Source organism: Cynocephalus volans, chromosome 6 (genome assembly GCF_027409185.1).
Source record: "Cynocephalus volans isolate mCynVol1 chromosome 6, mCynVol1.pri, whole genome shotgun sequence".
Classification (NCBI taxonomy): Eukaryota; Metazoa; Chordata; class Mammalia; order Dermoptera; family Cynocephalidae; genus Cynocephalus; species Cynocephalus volans.
Genome location: NC_084465.1, coordinates 146,286,573 through 146,302,127, shown reverse-complemented (window position 1 = coordinate 146,302,127; position 15,555 = coordinate 146,286,573). Strand labels below are relative to the sequence as shown.

The window sequence follows — 15,555 nt, the reverse complement described above, 5'->3', positions numbered from 1 at the left end:
AAAAGTTCATGGACAGATTTGTATTGTCTTTCAATTCTATTTTTCCAAGACTTTTTTAAGTACACTTGTAATTGCAAAGCCCCATTTTATTTAAGTCACAGTGTTGTATGGAGCTCTCGCTTGCTAGAGCTGCCTCTGCAACATTTCCCAACTCATCTTTCAGTAACTTCATTCTGGTAAATTGCAGTGGGCAATGTGGTAGTGTTTTTACCATGGAAATTGGCAGACAATACACATCAGGGCTTTGTTTTTAAATGGAGTCGTGGTTTATCAGCACACCACTGATAGGGAGCCTCAGACAGATCTGTCTTCCCTCCATCTCTCCCTCCCTCCCACATCTCTTTTAAATATGGACCAGGTATGTGTGTGAGCATTTATGGAGCTTCCAATTTAGCAGGAGTAGCAGATATTAAGAAATCATTGCATGAATAATTAAATATGGCCATGATAAACACTAAAAAGAGACAAATAGAGAATGACATGAGTATATTTAGAAAGAGACCTACCCTTGTCTGAGATAGTCAGCAAAGATTTGTGGGTGGTGATGGTGTTTGTTTTAATTAAATTAGAATAGACAGTTACTTTTTATCTTTTCATTAATCTATTACATTTGTTATTTTACTCACTAAGAATTCAATAGAAATGAATAGTACTCACTGTTTTTCCTGATGGGCATTGCCACTAATTGAATCACATATTTATAACCATACTGCTGACAGTTATAGCTATTCTGTCCCAAAACACATGGATGCTGGTACTTAACTGTAGTAGTTTGAACCTTGTACATGATCTATTCCATTCATTTAATATTATATTTATTTAAGGCACTGTGCATATATTGTGTTTGTATTTTGAAATAACTTGACATGGCTGGTAATATATTCATTGACACTTTAAAAGTATACAGGAAGTAAAAGTAGATTTGGAGGTTAATATTTTTTAACTTATTTGACAAACTCTAGAGCTTTCTTTTACTACAGGAATTTCTACAAAATAGTTTCCTCAGTTTGGTCTATCTAAGAGTAGAAACCCCAAGCTCGTAAATTTTCAGATGCAGTTAGCTTCTTACCTATTTTACCTTATTTTTCTTTGTCTCTAGTTTTCTTATAACTCTTTCTTTTCATCTAACACCAGGCTCAGTCTCAGGGAGCAATTACATTTAAGATTATACCCAGCATCAAAGAGGAGACACCATCTAAAGAAGGCAAGGTAATCATTACTTAAAAATATCTTTTTTTGGTGGGGGGAAGTAAATGTTTTTCCATCTCCTACATATTCATTTGTCACAACAAGTTTATTTTAATATTCTAGTTTTTTAAATTATTATCTCTTGAACCTGAGTGAGAGAAAGTAGGCCATTTCACATTTATTTTTTATATTTATTCACCTCAAGTGAAACTTTTTTTCCAGATGTTTATCAAAGCCCTCTTTGACTATGATCCTAATGAGGATAAGGCAATTCCATGTAAGGAAGCTGGGCTTTCTTTCAAAAAGGGAGATATTCTTCAGATTATGAGCCAAGATGATGCAACGTGGTGGCAAGCAAAGCATGAAGGTGATGCCAATCCCAGAGCAGGCTTGATTCCCTCCAAGCATTTCCAGGAAAGGTGAGCTGCTGGTACATAAGAATGCCTGTCTTTTCAACTGACCTTTTGTTCTCTGCAAAATATCATGCCAGCATAGTTATGATCAAACAGGCTCTAAAACCTTGCCTTAGAATTCTTTATCCCTCGGGTTTGGATTTCTGTTTTGTCTAACTAAGTATGAGTAATGACCAAAAATAATATGACAGTGCTGGGTCATATTAGGTGTTTGTTATGAAGCAATTGGAAAATAGCACATTAATATCTCAAATCTTCTTGATGTGGAAGGTGAAAAAAAAGAACAGTAACTTTGGAGGGAGGGGAGATAATTTACATTGTGTTCATTTTTCTCCTAACTTTCAAGTTGTTTTTTTTTTTCTTAAGATTTTCAATATTTTAGTGTTGTATTAACCTTGGACCTGTGCTAAAAATTGATAGGCATGTTGACCTTCTTTTCCCCCAGGAGATTGGCTCTGAGACGACCAGAAATATTAGTTCAGCCCTTGAAAGTTTCCAGCAGGAAATCATGTAAGTTTGTTAATAAGAATGCAGGTAACCAAATCCTGCTGCTTATTTTTGACTATTAAAGCAGGTGCTTATGGCAAAACAAAGGGGTTTATTACCTTGCAATAGCTTTTGGGTCATCCTTTCTCAGGAACCAAAATTTATTTGTTTGGAACATTAATGTGAATCTTTTGAAGAAAGGGGGTGGTCAGGATTGTTGATAATAAACCCATGATTCACCCTTTAAGAAAATAATTAACAGCTTCTCCTGTCTTTGACTTCCCAATTTGGGTGTTTTATTAAATGTGTAATCTGAAGTACAACTCTTTTATCTCTCCAAAGCCAGGAGGTTTGGAGATATAAGATATTTCTTGGTGAAGATTAGGGAGAAAATATCTACCACTTTCTAGGGCACAAAAGTAATTCTGCCTGAGACCAGTTATTGTCGTTTTTCTTAGTTCTTTTCTTATCCCCATATTATAATACCTCTGACATTTAACCCATCTGTTTGGACTTATCACCAGACAAGATTAAAAGAAAATGAGAGTTAGAAAACAGTGGTGTAGGACTACTGAAAAACATAGTCTGGATCCAGGTGCATTTTTTTTCTTTTAAGCTCATCTTCTCTCAGCTGCTTTACTTCCCACCTCCTCAGGTCGCCATCCTATAAATTTCCTACTTCATCTCCCCCACATGTTTCATGGTTCTAGGTTTTTAAGAGGGAAAAAAAGTTCTTTGTCTTCAGCATAGAAATTGTACATTAAAAAGCACAACGAGCAAATAAATGGCCCTGGAATTTTACACCAACATCTGTTTTTAGTATTGTTGCTTTTTTCACATCTCCTGTTATTTCTGTCAGTTTGTAGAAGCTTGTAGCCCAGGAATCACATCATAAGAGAGCCAAACTACAGTTGAGTATAAATCTCACAAGCAGGTACTTCAGGTGGAGCACTGATTCAAAAGCCTGCTTGTGCTGGCTACCTTAAGTGTGGGCAGAAGGAAAAAACCCTTATCATAGAGTGCCACAGGTGTTATGACATCAGAAAGCATAAAATTTAAGGAGAACTTTGCATTGTTTTTACGTGTGATGACTTTTCACTGGCAACTCGTCCCGATGAAAGGAACTTTGAGGCATCCACCTGACTTGCTCTTTGAAGGATTTTTAAATTAGGGGCTTACACATTTCTAATATATTTGTTATATGTGGAATAAAATACGTGTAACTTAAAAATGAAATAAATGTGGTCATAATTGAATCTGAATCCATACTCAAATGTGTTTGAGTCGTAGGCACCTTAGAAATTCATAATTGATATAATTATGAATTTTCATTTATTTAAAATTTTTGAAAAGGGGCAGATTGTTTTTTCAACAGTTCCCCCAAACTGCCTTTGGTATAGATGTGTGTAACTGTGAGGGTGTGTGTGTGTGTGTGTGTGTGTGTGTGTGTGTGTGTGTGTGTGTGTGTGTGTGTGTGTGTGTGTGTGTGTGTGTGTGTGTGTGTGTGTGTGTGTGTGTGTGTGTGTGTGTGTGTGTGTGTGTGTGTGTGTGTGTGTGTGTGTGTGTGTGTGTGTGTGTGTGCATTAATTGTAATGGAGACTTTTTGTTGATGTGGATAATTTGTATGTTAATACTTCAATATTTGGATTTGAGAAATAGTCATTCCAGGACTATCTTCACTGAAATGTTCTCATTTTACCCATTTTTTTTGCTTCTTTCTGTGTCTTGAATACCATTCAGAAATGTTTACTGATCCTTCTTTTTACCTTTCTTTCTCTTTTTCTTTTCTCTCCTTTTTTAAAAACTAAGTTTTGATTCACTAAGAGATGTAATATTTGTTCACATATCTAGGTGTTATTTATTTTCAAATAAGTCCGATCAGTATTATTCAAATTAAATCATTAGTGTAGTAAATATGGCCTTGTTCAGACGGTATATTTTTGTGGAAATTAAATAGAAAGCTAGTATCTTCATTCTCAAAGATTTCTTTGAATATTGACTTAAACTTATACACAAATCATTGTATTGGTTCTCAACATTTTTCATTGCATTTGAAAGTACTTTAACATATGTATTTGATAGTGATTTATCATATAACTAAATTTCGTAAAGGTCATCTGACTCACTACTTTCTGTATTTCAGCATTTGGTACTTAGTTTTTTGGAATAGGAAGTTCATGTTATCCTGTCCTCTGCTAAAGTATAGATTAATACTGTGAAGAAAAACAGAAAGTTGATATAAAATCTTTTGTTTTTATGATATTGAATATTAATTCATAGGGTAGATTTTAAGAGAAGTTTCTGATTTAATGTAAATTGTCTAAAAGAAGAATAAATCTGCCATGTTGGTTTATAAATTTATGAAATCCAGCATATGTTGTTGTCAGAAAAAAGTGAGAAAAAGCTCTTGTTCATATAATGTATTTTACAACAGACTATTCGAGTATGATTTTTTATTTATAGTATTTAGTTTCATTTTTTAGATATCAAAGTATGAGGACCTGAAAATTTCTAATACTGCTGATAATATTAAGTTTAAATTTTTCTTTTACAAAATAGCTCTTGTAGAATTTTTGTATTAAAAGAAACAAGAGTACACATTTTTTTGATCTTTTAAGGACTAGAACATAAAAACACAGTATTTTATTTTAGAATTTCTTTTAACCAACTGTGATTGTTATCATGCAGGTAAAAAGGGGAATATTTAACCTCAGCCAAAGGGTATACATTCAAACAAGGTGTAACCTAGTTTATTCAAAGACAAGCATGTTGTGGGCTGAAGATCACAATCTGCCAACAAAAGAGTTTAAACATTGAGTAAAATAATGAATTCATTGTACATGGCACCAGTATTTTAGAAGGTCAGACATTTACAGATAATATATAACAGGACGAGTTGTTGTAATAAAGCTTTTCAAGCTGACTAAGCTCCTTCCTTGTTCCTGGATTCTTAAGTAATGTTTATTTAGTGTTTTCCCACATAAAGGTAATTCAGAACCAAATAGATTGCTTCTGTTCTTTCATTAAGTTTGTATGTCTAAAATTTGTTAACCAGTTTCTAAATATTGGTATGGTTTTTTAGAAACAGAAGCACATGGGGTTTTAAAAAATACCTAACGTATTACCAATGCTGTTTAGAAGATGCCAAGGTTCAGAGTCTGGGCGGGGGGGGGGAAGAGGTGCAGGTGAACTAATTGTAAATTTCACATCCTGTTACTTATCATTACATTGTTAGGTGGCTGAGGTGCAGGTCTTTTTGCTCATTTTTGGTCTCAGTAAACTGTGTTCTCTTTGCATATCTGAAGATGTTGCTTCTGAAACACTGTCAGGGTAGATGCTTTTAGTTTTTCCATATGAAGTGTTCTAAGCCGTATTGGGTCTTGTATTTTGCCCTGGGAAGCCAATGCCATGCAGGTAAGAAAGAGTTAATTAAGGGTTAAAGCCTGGTCTGTGTTCTTGGATTAGTGTAGACTTTTAAGAGAGATTTTACTGGAGGGTGAAGGGGGGTATAGGAAAGCATTTTCTGGTGTTGGGTTTAACCTTACCCATGGGAACAATATCACATCGATGTAGATACAGTTTCTTCATTGTCAAGAGTATCACACATGCCCCACTCAGAGAAACATCCGGGAAATTTAGCACTGCCCTGTGCACAGGCTCATCTCGTCCTCTTCATGGACTCCTTTCCAGCCCATCGTCTGATTACAGCACATTTATCTCTTTGAGACCTTCTTGGCCTCACCTCTGATTTTTTAAAATTTTCTTCTCCTGCTCTAAAGTGCTTGAAGAAAGTAGACAGTGGACTCCGGATAACGCTGGTGAGAGGAGACTGCCCTTGCAGGCTCTCGTGGCAGGAGAGACGCACTTGGGATGTAGAGGCTATAGAGAAGGGGCGAGCCGGTGGGGTGGTGGCGGTGAGGGGAGGTAGACAGGAAACTTGGAAGAAACGTTATGTCCCTCGACCTCTCCCTTGACTATTTCTAGCATGATACTTGGATAATCAAAAAGTGATTTTGTTGTGATAATATAGCATTGTATTAAAAATTCAAACCCTGGAACCAGACTGCATGGGTCTAAATCCATTTTTGCAACGTAGGATTTTGTTGTATTTTTTTCCCCCTCTTTCTAATTTGGTCTTGAGGTCTCTCTCAGGAGAGTGGCCATAAACTCTAGCCTTGCCCTGATGGAGCCCCGGGAATGTATGTATACAGTGGTCATGGATGTATACAGTGTACCTTTCACAGGATACTTCTTTATCCCTGGTGCCTGAGTGTCCACCTGTGACCAAGTGTCCCTGTCCCAGGAAACTTCTTTATACTGGCAGACACACTTGTGGCTCTTGTCTGACCTGGGTTCAATTTATTCCTACCAAGATAGCCATTCTCCAGGAGAGCCCTGACCAAGAAAAGAGCTAGGTTCAGGTGTGTCGGTCAGGTGAGATGCACAGGAGGCAGCACAAAAAACCCCATGCAGTAGCAGAAGCAGCGTGCTTCTTACAGATCCCAGAGAGAAGAGGGCAGCAGGCTTCGCAGAGCCAGTGGGGAGCCGGGAGTTGTCAGGGACATGCACACTCAACCAGCGGGTGGGGAGCAAGAGAGAGAGGAGGTAACTGCAGGCCAAAATCTTCACTGGGAACCAGGTCATTACCCAAGCAGGTTTCCCAGGGGGAGTTCTAATTGGTGAGTTTAGAGCAAGCAGTCGCGAGGTCTGTGGAGTCATGGTGTGACTTAGAGGTGGTCTCTGCACATATTTGTGCATTCCATTCAGGGTGTGGGGGTCAGTGGGCGAGTCAAGTAGGCTGTATCCATATGTCCCATATGGAGGCAGTCACCAGGAGGCCGTGCTGGAAGGCAGATACCTGACTCAGGCACTTTGAGGAACTGGGAGAAGACAGAGAGCTGGAAACTGTCAAGGGTGACTAAGCCCTGCTTCTGTTATGAGAAAGTAAAACTTAGATTCATAATGGATGTGGAAGCAACATATAATTATAAGAGTTCATTAGAGTTCTTTTCCATCTGTTAAATGGGAACCATAGTATCGGCCTCATAGAGTTGCTGGGAAATTAAGTAAGTCTGTGCATTTAATGTGAATAGAACAGTGCCTTGCACATAGCGATCATCATACAATTATCCTAACTCACTTCTGAGATCAATCTTTTATAAAACTTTTTCCTCTTTGTTCAAACTTACTAAGACTAAGAAAATCTGTTCCTTTGCTTTTTCTACTGGTTGTCTATTAAGCATGATACTTGCTATGGATAAATATGTGTGGTTTTTTCACCTTAAGAATATTATCTTTCTATTTAAGAATCGTATGGAGAAATATTTTTTTGCAAATTTAGGCAGCACATTCATGACCTTTTATTAGAATGTGAAATATATATATACACTGTAAGTAATATAAATTACAGGGTTTTTTGTTTTGTTTTTTTATTGCGGGTAGGCACTGATGTTTTAATTTTTTGTTTGATTTTGTGACATGGCTTTCATTGTCTTACTCCATGACACTGAGTCTTTAATCAAGGGTGCAGTATTCAATCTATCCTATTGTTCCAATCAAAAATATACTCTGTGTTAACAATCCACGTAACAATCTCAGATAGCAGAGTATCTGAGATTTCACAACAGTCAGTCTTACATCCATCATGCCTAAATACTTGGCTTGGCTAACACCTATCACATATTTATTCTTTGTTTTCTAACAGTTTATGTGCACATGACATTTCAGAGATACTAAGAAATGGGCATACATAAACTTATAGCTCGGATGTCTCATAACATAAGCCTGAATAAAAACAATTTGCTTGTCATATTTGCTAATACTGGTCATACAAAACCAACACAGTTTGGGGACCCATATGTATTTGAAAAGTAAAAGCACAGTGATAAACACTTCCCCTGAAGTGTTTTCTCTGACTCACATGCTGTAGCCTGGAGACATAGGTGAGCAGAGAACCGTTCTGATCGCTTCTGTTCACTCCCTCATGTCAAATAGCGAAATGTGTTTTACCTTGACTCATGGTTAGATTTTACTTCTGTTATATTGCCAAGTACTTTTTCTAACCTTAACTGAAGGTGAGTCTCCTAAGTCATACTTAAATGAGTAACAGCAATTTAAAATTTGAGAATTGTTTAGGATTACTTTTTGAAATACCTTTCATTAAATGCTATAGACAGATCTCTGTACCAGCCAACCGCAAAAAAAAAATTAAATTAAAATAAATAAATAAATAATATAGATAGAATGAAAATGAAGGGTTCTGCCTGATTCATTTGATATGTGTAATAAATTGGCCATCATCAGGATATTATTAAATTTACAGAATATTTAGACATTTTAAGGACAAAATTTGTTGTTTTCTAAAATCCTGTACTCTTTTCAGTATTTTTATCATGAAATTTCTTTAAGGTCTTGAACAAATTAATTTATAAATAAAACTTTTCTATGAAAATAAATATAATTCCCTTACTGAAGGTCTTATTTTGAAAAATGCTGAAGATTTTTTTTCTTGTTATTTTTCACATTAGGTTATTTAATTTATGACATCTGTGTTTTTACTACTTAAGTGTATAATTCTTTTTAGACCAAGACTGCAATGCAGTCAAAAATGTAGTTTTTCATAAATTCTATTTATTTGTTGACTAACTATTTTGAACATTTAAATACATTTGGTTTTTTTTTTTCCTTTGGCTTTACTAAGATGAGGAAACAGTTGAGTGTGGTAGGTGGCTTTATTTTTTTTTCTTGGATGCAACATCTTCATACTTTAATTGTATTTTCTGCACATTTAATCATTTCCTTTCTCATTTTCTTTGTGCTTCTCAGAGGAAATTAAAGGTACATGTATAAAAGTTTCCCTGCATAGTCTAGTAATTTTATTTAGTGCACATATGTGTGGTATTAAATCGACTATAGCAAGCAATTTATAAACGTACTGTGTTGTCCATCCAAACTTCCATCTTGACATTACAGTACCAAAAATTGTGGTTGGACTTTGTTTTAGAAAGAAATGTACTTTTTTTTTCTGCCTCATGTGGCAGAAATATAGAACGTATTCATCTCTGTAAATAGTTTTATCTCTGCAAATAAATATAGGTGAAAAAAACAGTGTTATTCAAATCTATTGACAGACTTATTTGAACATAAGGATGTGCGGAACATCTTCTCAACTATTTGATTTCTGCACGGTCCATTCTGTTAGTTCCAGAAGTGTATTTATGTGAATATTATAGGCCTAAAATAATAAATACTCCACTATTTAAGTTTTTAAGATATGCATAGCCCTGTTTTCATTTAATTCCCAGAAATAATAGCACATTATTTACTTAAAAAGTTTTTATCCGTTCTTTTAAAAAATGAACAAAATAAAAGTAGAAATATTATCCTTTTATTTCTTCCCAACATGGAATCTCTTCCTATCAGTAAAAAGGATATTTTTAATTTTAACCTTTCTGTCTAATCCAGTGAGCCAAAGTAAGTGCTATATTTTCCATGCTACCAAAGAGCCTGATTTACAAAAATAAATTTACTTCCAAGAGTAAGTGCCATAATTTTCTTAACTGTGAAAGTATAAACATCGCAGATAAGTCTTTTATAATTTATAATTTTCTTGGAACTGCACCAAGGAACCTCTGAAGAGGGTCAAAAAAACAAACCCTGCATGATGTTTCAAAATACTACTTTAAACTTAAATATAAAACAAAATGTTTTATGTTTAAGAACGGCATTGTGAGGGCTGTTCTATGCTGTGCTTTACATAATTGTTTTAAGTAATTTATTTTTTGCGTCTGTGGCTGGGCTTCTAACTGTTCTGCTTTATTTCTTGGCTTTTGTTCTGTATGCTTTTACACTCCTTCCAGAAGATGCTGAATATGCTGGTAACAACAGTGGAACCTATATAGGTGAGCAACTGGTCATGGAAGAGAATTTTCTTTCTATTGCTTTCTTCAGTATCATTATGTTGTTTTATCTTAAATTAGCATATTTGCCTTAGCATGCTCTGATGTTCAGTGGGGGCAGCATGAAACTTTCTATTAAACAGGCTCAATGGGCTGGACACAAAGGATTTCATAGTGTGCTTTGGTTATTATTTAAGATGTTTTCCAGATGCTATGTCTTTGTGAATTATTATATTTATTTTTGATAGAGGATGAAAAAGCATCCTATTGGCACTAAGTAATTTTACTAAATTAACAGTGTGTCTGGACTTTCCTGAATTATCTGGTTAACTGTGAACTATTCAAAGCTTCTAAATAACTTTTATCTTCCTAAACTTTTTTCTTCCTACATAACTTTTTGGTTATGTTTTCTTACGATTTATTGGTTCCATAACCTCCCTAAATAACCATTGATTGAACAGCCCCAAATATAATTAAGCCTTACGATTAACTTTCTAATTTGTATTGGAAAGAAAATTTTCCAGTTTGGAGATGCCGAAGGATGTTACAAACAAAAGCAAAAGCAAAATATAAACAAAAGCAAAAATGTCCAGAAATTGTTAAAGGCATCAAAATGATCTTCACCTACATTTCACTTTTGACCTTTCCACCCTTGCCATGTGTAGGCATACTGATAAGTTCTCTACTTTTAATAATGAGACTTAGCGGTGTAGAAACACAGTTATAGAGATCAACAGCTTCACCTCCTTATTTAAGGTTAACATTTATGTACATGATGCCAATATCTCCTGGTTATTGAAGAAATGTGCCAGACATTGTATTTGGTATTTTATATATATTATCTCTAATACTGTGAAGTTGGTGGTATTGTATTCATTTTCACAAAAAGGAAACCAAGGCCCTGAAGGGGCCTTTACAGTATTAACCTAAGGACATAATGACAGTAAATGGTACATCCTGGCTTCATATCTGCATCTTTGTAGATCTAATACTTACATTGTCTTTTACAATATGCTGCCCTCTGGTTTTTCATTTTATGAAAACGAGACCCTGTGTAGAAATACAGAGTGTTTCAATCTCTAGGCTAGAGAAAATCTACAAGAAGAGAATTGGATGATCACTGAGAGATTAAAATTTCATTAGTTTCAGAAAGATACAATCCCTCATATTCTGTATATCGATCACCACCTCCTCTCACATCCCCACAAACTTTAATGACTTAAAACAGCAGGCATTTATTATTTTGATTCTGTGGTCAGCAGCATGATTCTTCCGGTCTGGATCAGCTTGGTAGGTCTTTGCAGTCTGGTGACTTGGCTGGGCTTTGTTGGTCTGGGGGGGGCTCAGGTGAGCGAACTAGTTTCTGCTCCATGTATCCTTTCACCCTGCAGTAAGGGAGCCCATAGAGTGGTCTCAGGGTTCCAGACAGCAGCAAGCAAAAGTGATCTCTGGGTTGTAAATGCTTCTGAAACCTCTGCTTGCATAGTATCTGCAGGTGTCCCATTGGCCAAAACAAGTCTCACAGCCAAGCCAGGGTCAGTGTCGGGGAGGGGACCACTTGAGAGCAGGCGGAGAGGAAGATGGGAAGAGATGACAGCCATTACAGCATGCTTCTGCTTCTGCCAGAAATGGAAAGCATGGTACTGACTCTCCCTGACTTTAAAAGGCTTATACGCAGTCAATTAGATGGTAAGGGTGTGCACGTTCAATGGACAACTGGAGCATAAAGCACTGTCCGATGAGTGTCATATAAAATGCTGTGATTTAGACAGGGAGATAATCATCTCAGCCTGAGTCACTCAGGGACTCGATCCCACAAGAGATGACTAGAGCTGGGCACCAAGGGTGGTGTGGAATTCTAGTTAGCAGCAGGAGATAAAGGTAAAAGTGATAGGGTGGAAGAGATGAGTGTTGCAGAGTACAAGGCACATTCAAGTTCAGGTGATATGTAGATGATAGGGCTGGAAATTTGGTACCTGATAATGTGAGATCTTAAATGTCAGGCTAAATAATTTCCGCATTTATTAAAGTTTTGCCTGATTTTTGCACTCAGTGTTATTCTTTGTATAAAATTCCATACAAAGAACAAAATGTGGGTTTTTAATCTGTGTCTCTTTTCTAACATTTAAGAGTTTTGTAAAATGAATATTTAATCAGTGGGTATAAATTGAAGTAAAAAGCAGAGAGATGATCATAATATGGTTTTCTTTAGAGAGCACAAAGAAAATGAGTTCTGATAAAATGCCATCGGATCTGGCAACTTAGAGTCACCAGTGACATCTGAGAAACGGTCATACTGGAAGCCAAATTGCAAGATGTCAAGGAATAACAGAGTTGACAGTGAAAGGAAGATAGCAGTTGAGTTCAAGGCAGCTTTTACAGTTGAGGGTAGAAGTGTTTTAGTGGGAGAGGATAATACAATCAGTTTTGCTGGCAAAGATGATGCTGATGGTAAAGGATTGAACATCTGAGGTAGCAAGTATTTAATTGATAACAAAGCCCAAATAAGACTAGATTGGATGGAATTAAGACTATGGGAGTGCTTTAGATAAAAGAATTTGGCATTAGTAGGTGAAGTTAAACATGCAAATATCCCATGACCCAGTAAAATTATTTCTTTAGAAAAGACAGAGTGTTTTGTTCTTCCAAGAGACTGTTCTGCATCACCCAACTACAGGTGAAAATAGGGAACCATCTAGGTAGAATGGGAATATCATGAATCGTATAATAATTCATATCAAACTGGTGGCTCACAGACAATCCACGGGCTGTATTTAGACAAAAATATATTTTTTGTTAGACCCTCAGATTGAGAGATTTTATATAAAAATGTCCAACTCCTTTGGCAGAACAAAAGATTTGACCAAACTGGGCCTTCGTTTCCTGATGTTAATAATGAGCTGGAGCTGAGTTACAACTGACTCTTTAAATGGGGCACTGACTCCTTAAATGGAGAGCTTAAAAGCTGTTCAGTTTAACATAGTCCCAAGCACTCCTTATTACCTGACCCATCGTGAGACAAGATATCGGTTAACATTCTCCTAACAGTTGTATTGGTGCATGTATTACAGTAGTGGAATACTTCTTTGTACCATGTTCTCAACTATAGGGGAGGAGTAAAAGTAATCCAAGAGGATTTCAAGAAAAATAGGACAGTATATTTCAAGGACTGAATGTTGTGCAAAATGTATTACTGCTGGTAGAACGCAACTTAAGATTTTTCTACCTACCTGGCTTTGATAGGCTTTTGGATTTGCGAGTGCTGATTAGAGAGCATAGCTGTTCACTAGATTCAACTCCTGGTTTTAGGAACAATAATTTCCTTTCCCTACTTCACTGTGGCAAAGGGAAAAATGTGGGTAGTGTGTTTTAATATATGTGGGTCATGACAACATTGCTTCCTGGTGTAAATACTTGTTCTCACATGTGTGCAGCAAGAAATCACTACAAGATTTGTGCACCTAGACATTTCTTTAGATACCACTGAGATAAGGAAATCTAGAAAGATACCTGAAAAAAAGTATACAGTAAAAAAAAAACAAAAACTTTGCTTAATAAAAGGATATGTCCTTCCGCAGTGACATAATAGGATACATAGGACAGTAGTTCAAAAAGTTCTTAGAAAGGTTTATATTATCTTTTAATTCTATTTTTCTTTCAAGATCTATATTTTTATTAAAGTAATACATGCATTAAGTCAAGGCATATGAAATGCTGTTTTGTTTGTCAAAAACCAGTAGAATGTCAGCAATTTCATATGGCTCTATTTAAAAAATTATTCGAACAGTTTGCAAATCTGGCACCCAAGAGCAGGAGTCCCCTTTCCTCTTCCTCCCCTTTCCATGTCCCCCTTCAAGAGACAACCACTTTAGCTCTGGTTGGCAGTTTCTTCTGATAGTTACAGAATATAACTTTCTTACAATACTATTTCTGGATTTTTAAAAAATATTTATTGAGTGCCTGTTATGTTCTAGACACTGTTCTGGGCACTGGAGTTTCAATAGAGACCAAAACAAACATCCCCCTTTCCTAGCACTTCCATACCAGAGTGGGGCTGGACACAGATAACTAAATAAGTTATGTCATTCTTTAGATGGTAATAAGTGCTGAGAAGAAGAGGATGGCAGGAATGAGGTGACAAGGGAGCTGTGGAAATGGACTTTCATATTTAAACAGGGTAGTCAAAGAAGACCTCCCTGAGAAGATCATGTTTGAGCAAAAACCTGAAAGGAGCCTAGTGGGGAATAAGATTTCAAGCAGTGGAACAAACATGTGCAAAGGCCCTGAGGCAGGATTCCTGGTGCACCTGCGGATCAGTAAGGAGAACTGTGTGGCCAAAGCAGAGTGGACATGGGGGAGAGTGATAGGAACTGAGCTGGTCAAGGTAACAGAATGGTTGTCACGGGGAGGGAGAGGGTCCTTTGGCTCTTATCCTGTATGAGGTGAGAAACCACTGAAGGGTTCTGAGCAGAATAACATACCCTACTTAAATCTTCAAGGATCATGCTGGCTGATCTGTTGAGAATGGACTGTAAGGGAGCAGGGGCTTGCACCAGGATATTACCAGTGGAGATAGCAAGATTATGTCAGATTCTGGGTATATTTTGAAGGTAGAACTGACGGGATTTTCAGAAAAATTGGAGAAGCAAGGATGAACGTACAGTTTTTGGACTTGGTAGCTGCAAGAATGGAATTCCTATTTACTGAGTTGGGAAAGACCATGGAGGAGTAGGTTGGGGTGAGGGAAGCTCAGGTATTATGTTGAAGATATCCATAGAGATGTCAAATAGGCAATTGGATAGGCAGGCAGCTTTTGAGCTCAGGCCATCAGTTTGGGAGTTGTCAATGTTAGAGTGTATGTAAAGCCATGAAGCTGAGTGAGATCACCAGGAGAGTGAGTGAAGGTACAGGTGAGAAAATAACCCAAAGTTCAGTAGGAAGGAAACCAGGACTGTGAATTTCTGGAAGCCAAGTAAAAGTAAAGTCTCAAGGAGGAAGGAGTGACCAACTGTGACAAATGCTGCTAAGAGAGAGGTCAGATAAGATGAAGACTGAGAACTGATCATGGCTGTGGCAGTGTGGGGATTCTTGGTGACTTTGAACAGTTTTGGTAGCTTGGCTGTGTTGAAAAGCATTTGACAAAATCCAACACCCTTTCATGGTAAAAACTTAACAATCTGAGAATAGAAGGGAACTCCCTCAACTCAATAAAGGCATCTAAAGGCAGTTCACTGGTAGAAGTCCTTTTTAATTAGGGGAGGTCAGTCTTTGTTCTGTTAAGACCTTCAGCTGGTTGGATAAGGCCCACCCACATTCAGGAGGCTAGTCTGCTTTACTCAAAGTCCACCAATTTAAGTGTTATTCTCATCCAAAAAAACAGAAACATCTAGAATAATGTTTGACTAAATATCTGAGCACCATGGCCCAGCCAAGGTGACACATAAAAGTAACCATCACATTCTCCTGTAATACTTTAAATATATCTATGGTAATTATTGCATGAAGAAAAAATTCCCTTTGGAGATTTGATATGTCTTCCACATCAAGTGCTTCTCTCACTAAAAGAAGTA

The 15,555-nt window shown here is 36.7% G+C and overlaps 1 protein-coding gene across 2 annotated transcripts in view; it reads left to right on the top strand.

Moving 5' to 3' along the window:
* The window catches only part of MPP7 (MAGUK p55 scaffold protein 7), a 226,494-nt gene that overhangs the window by 162,683 nt on the left and 48,256 nt on the right, over positions 1-15,555 (top strand). For both annotated transcript variants that reach the window (XR_010023832.1, XM_063099009.1), the window contains exons 9-11: positions 1,135-1,209; positions 1,411-1,607; positions 2,047-2,111. Coding sequence is in view for 1 of the 2 variants with exons in the window: in XM_063099009.1 (XP_062955079.1) it covers positions 1,135-1,209; positions 1,411-1,607; positions 2,047-2,111 (337 nt within the window). In the remaining variant the exon portion in view is untranslated. The remainder of the gene's footprint in view (positions 1-1,134; positions 1,210-1,410; positions 1,608-2,046; positions 2,112-15,555) is intronic.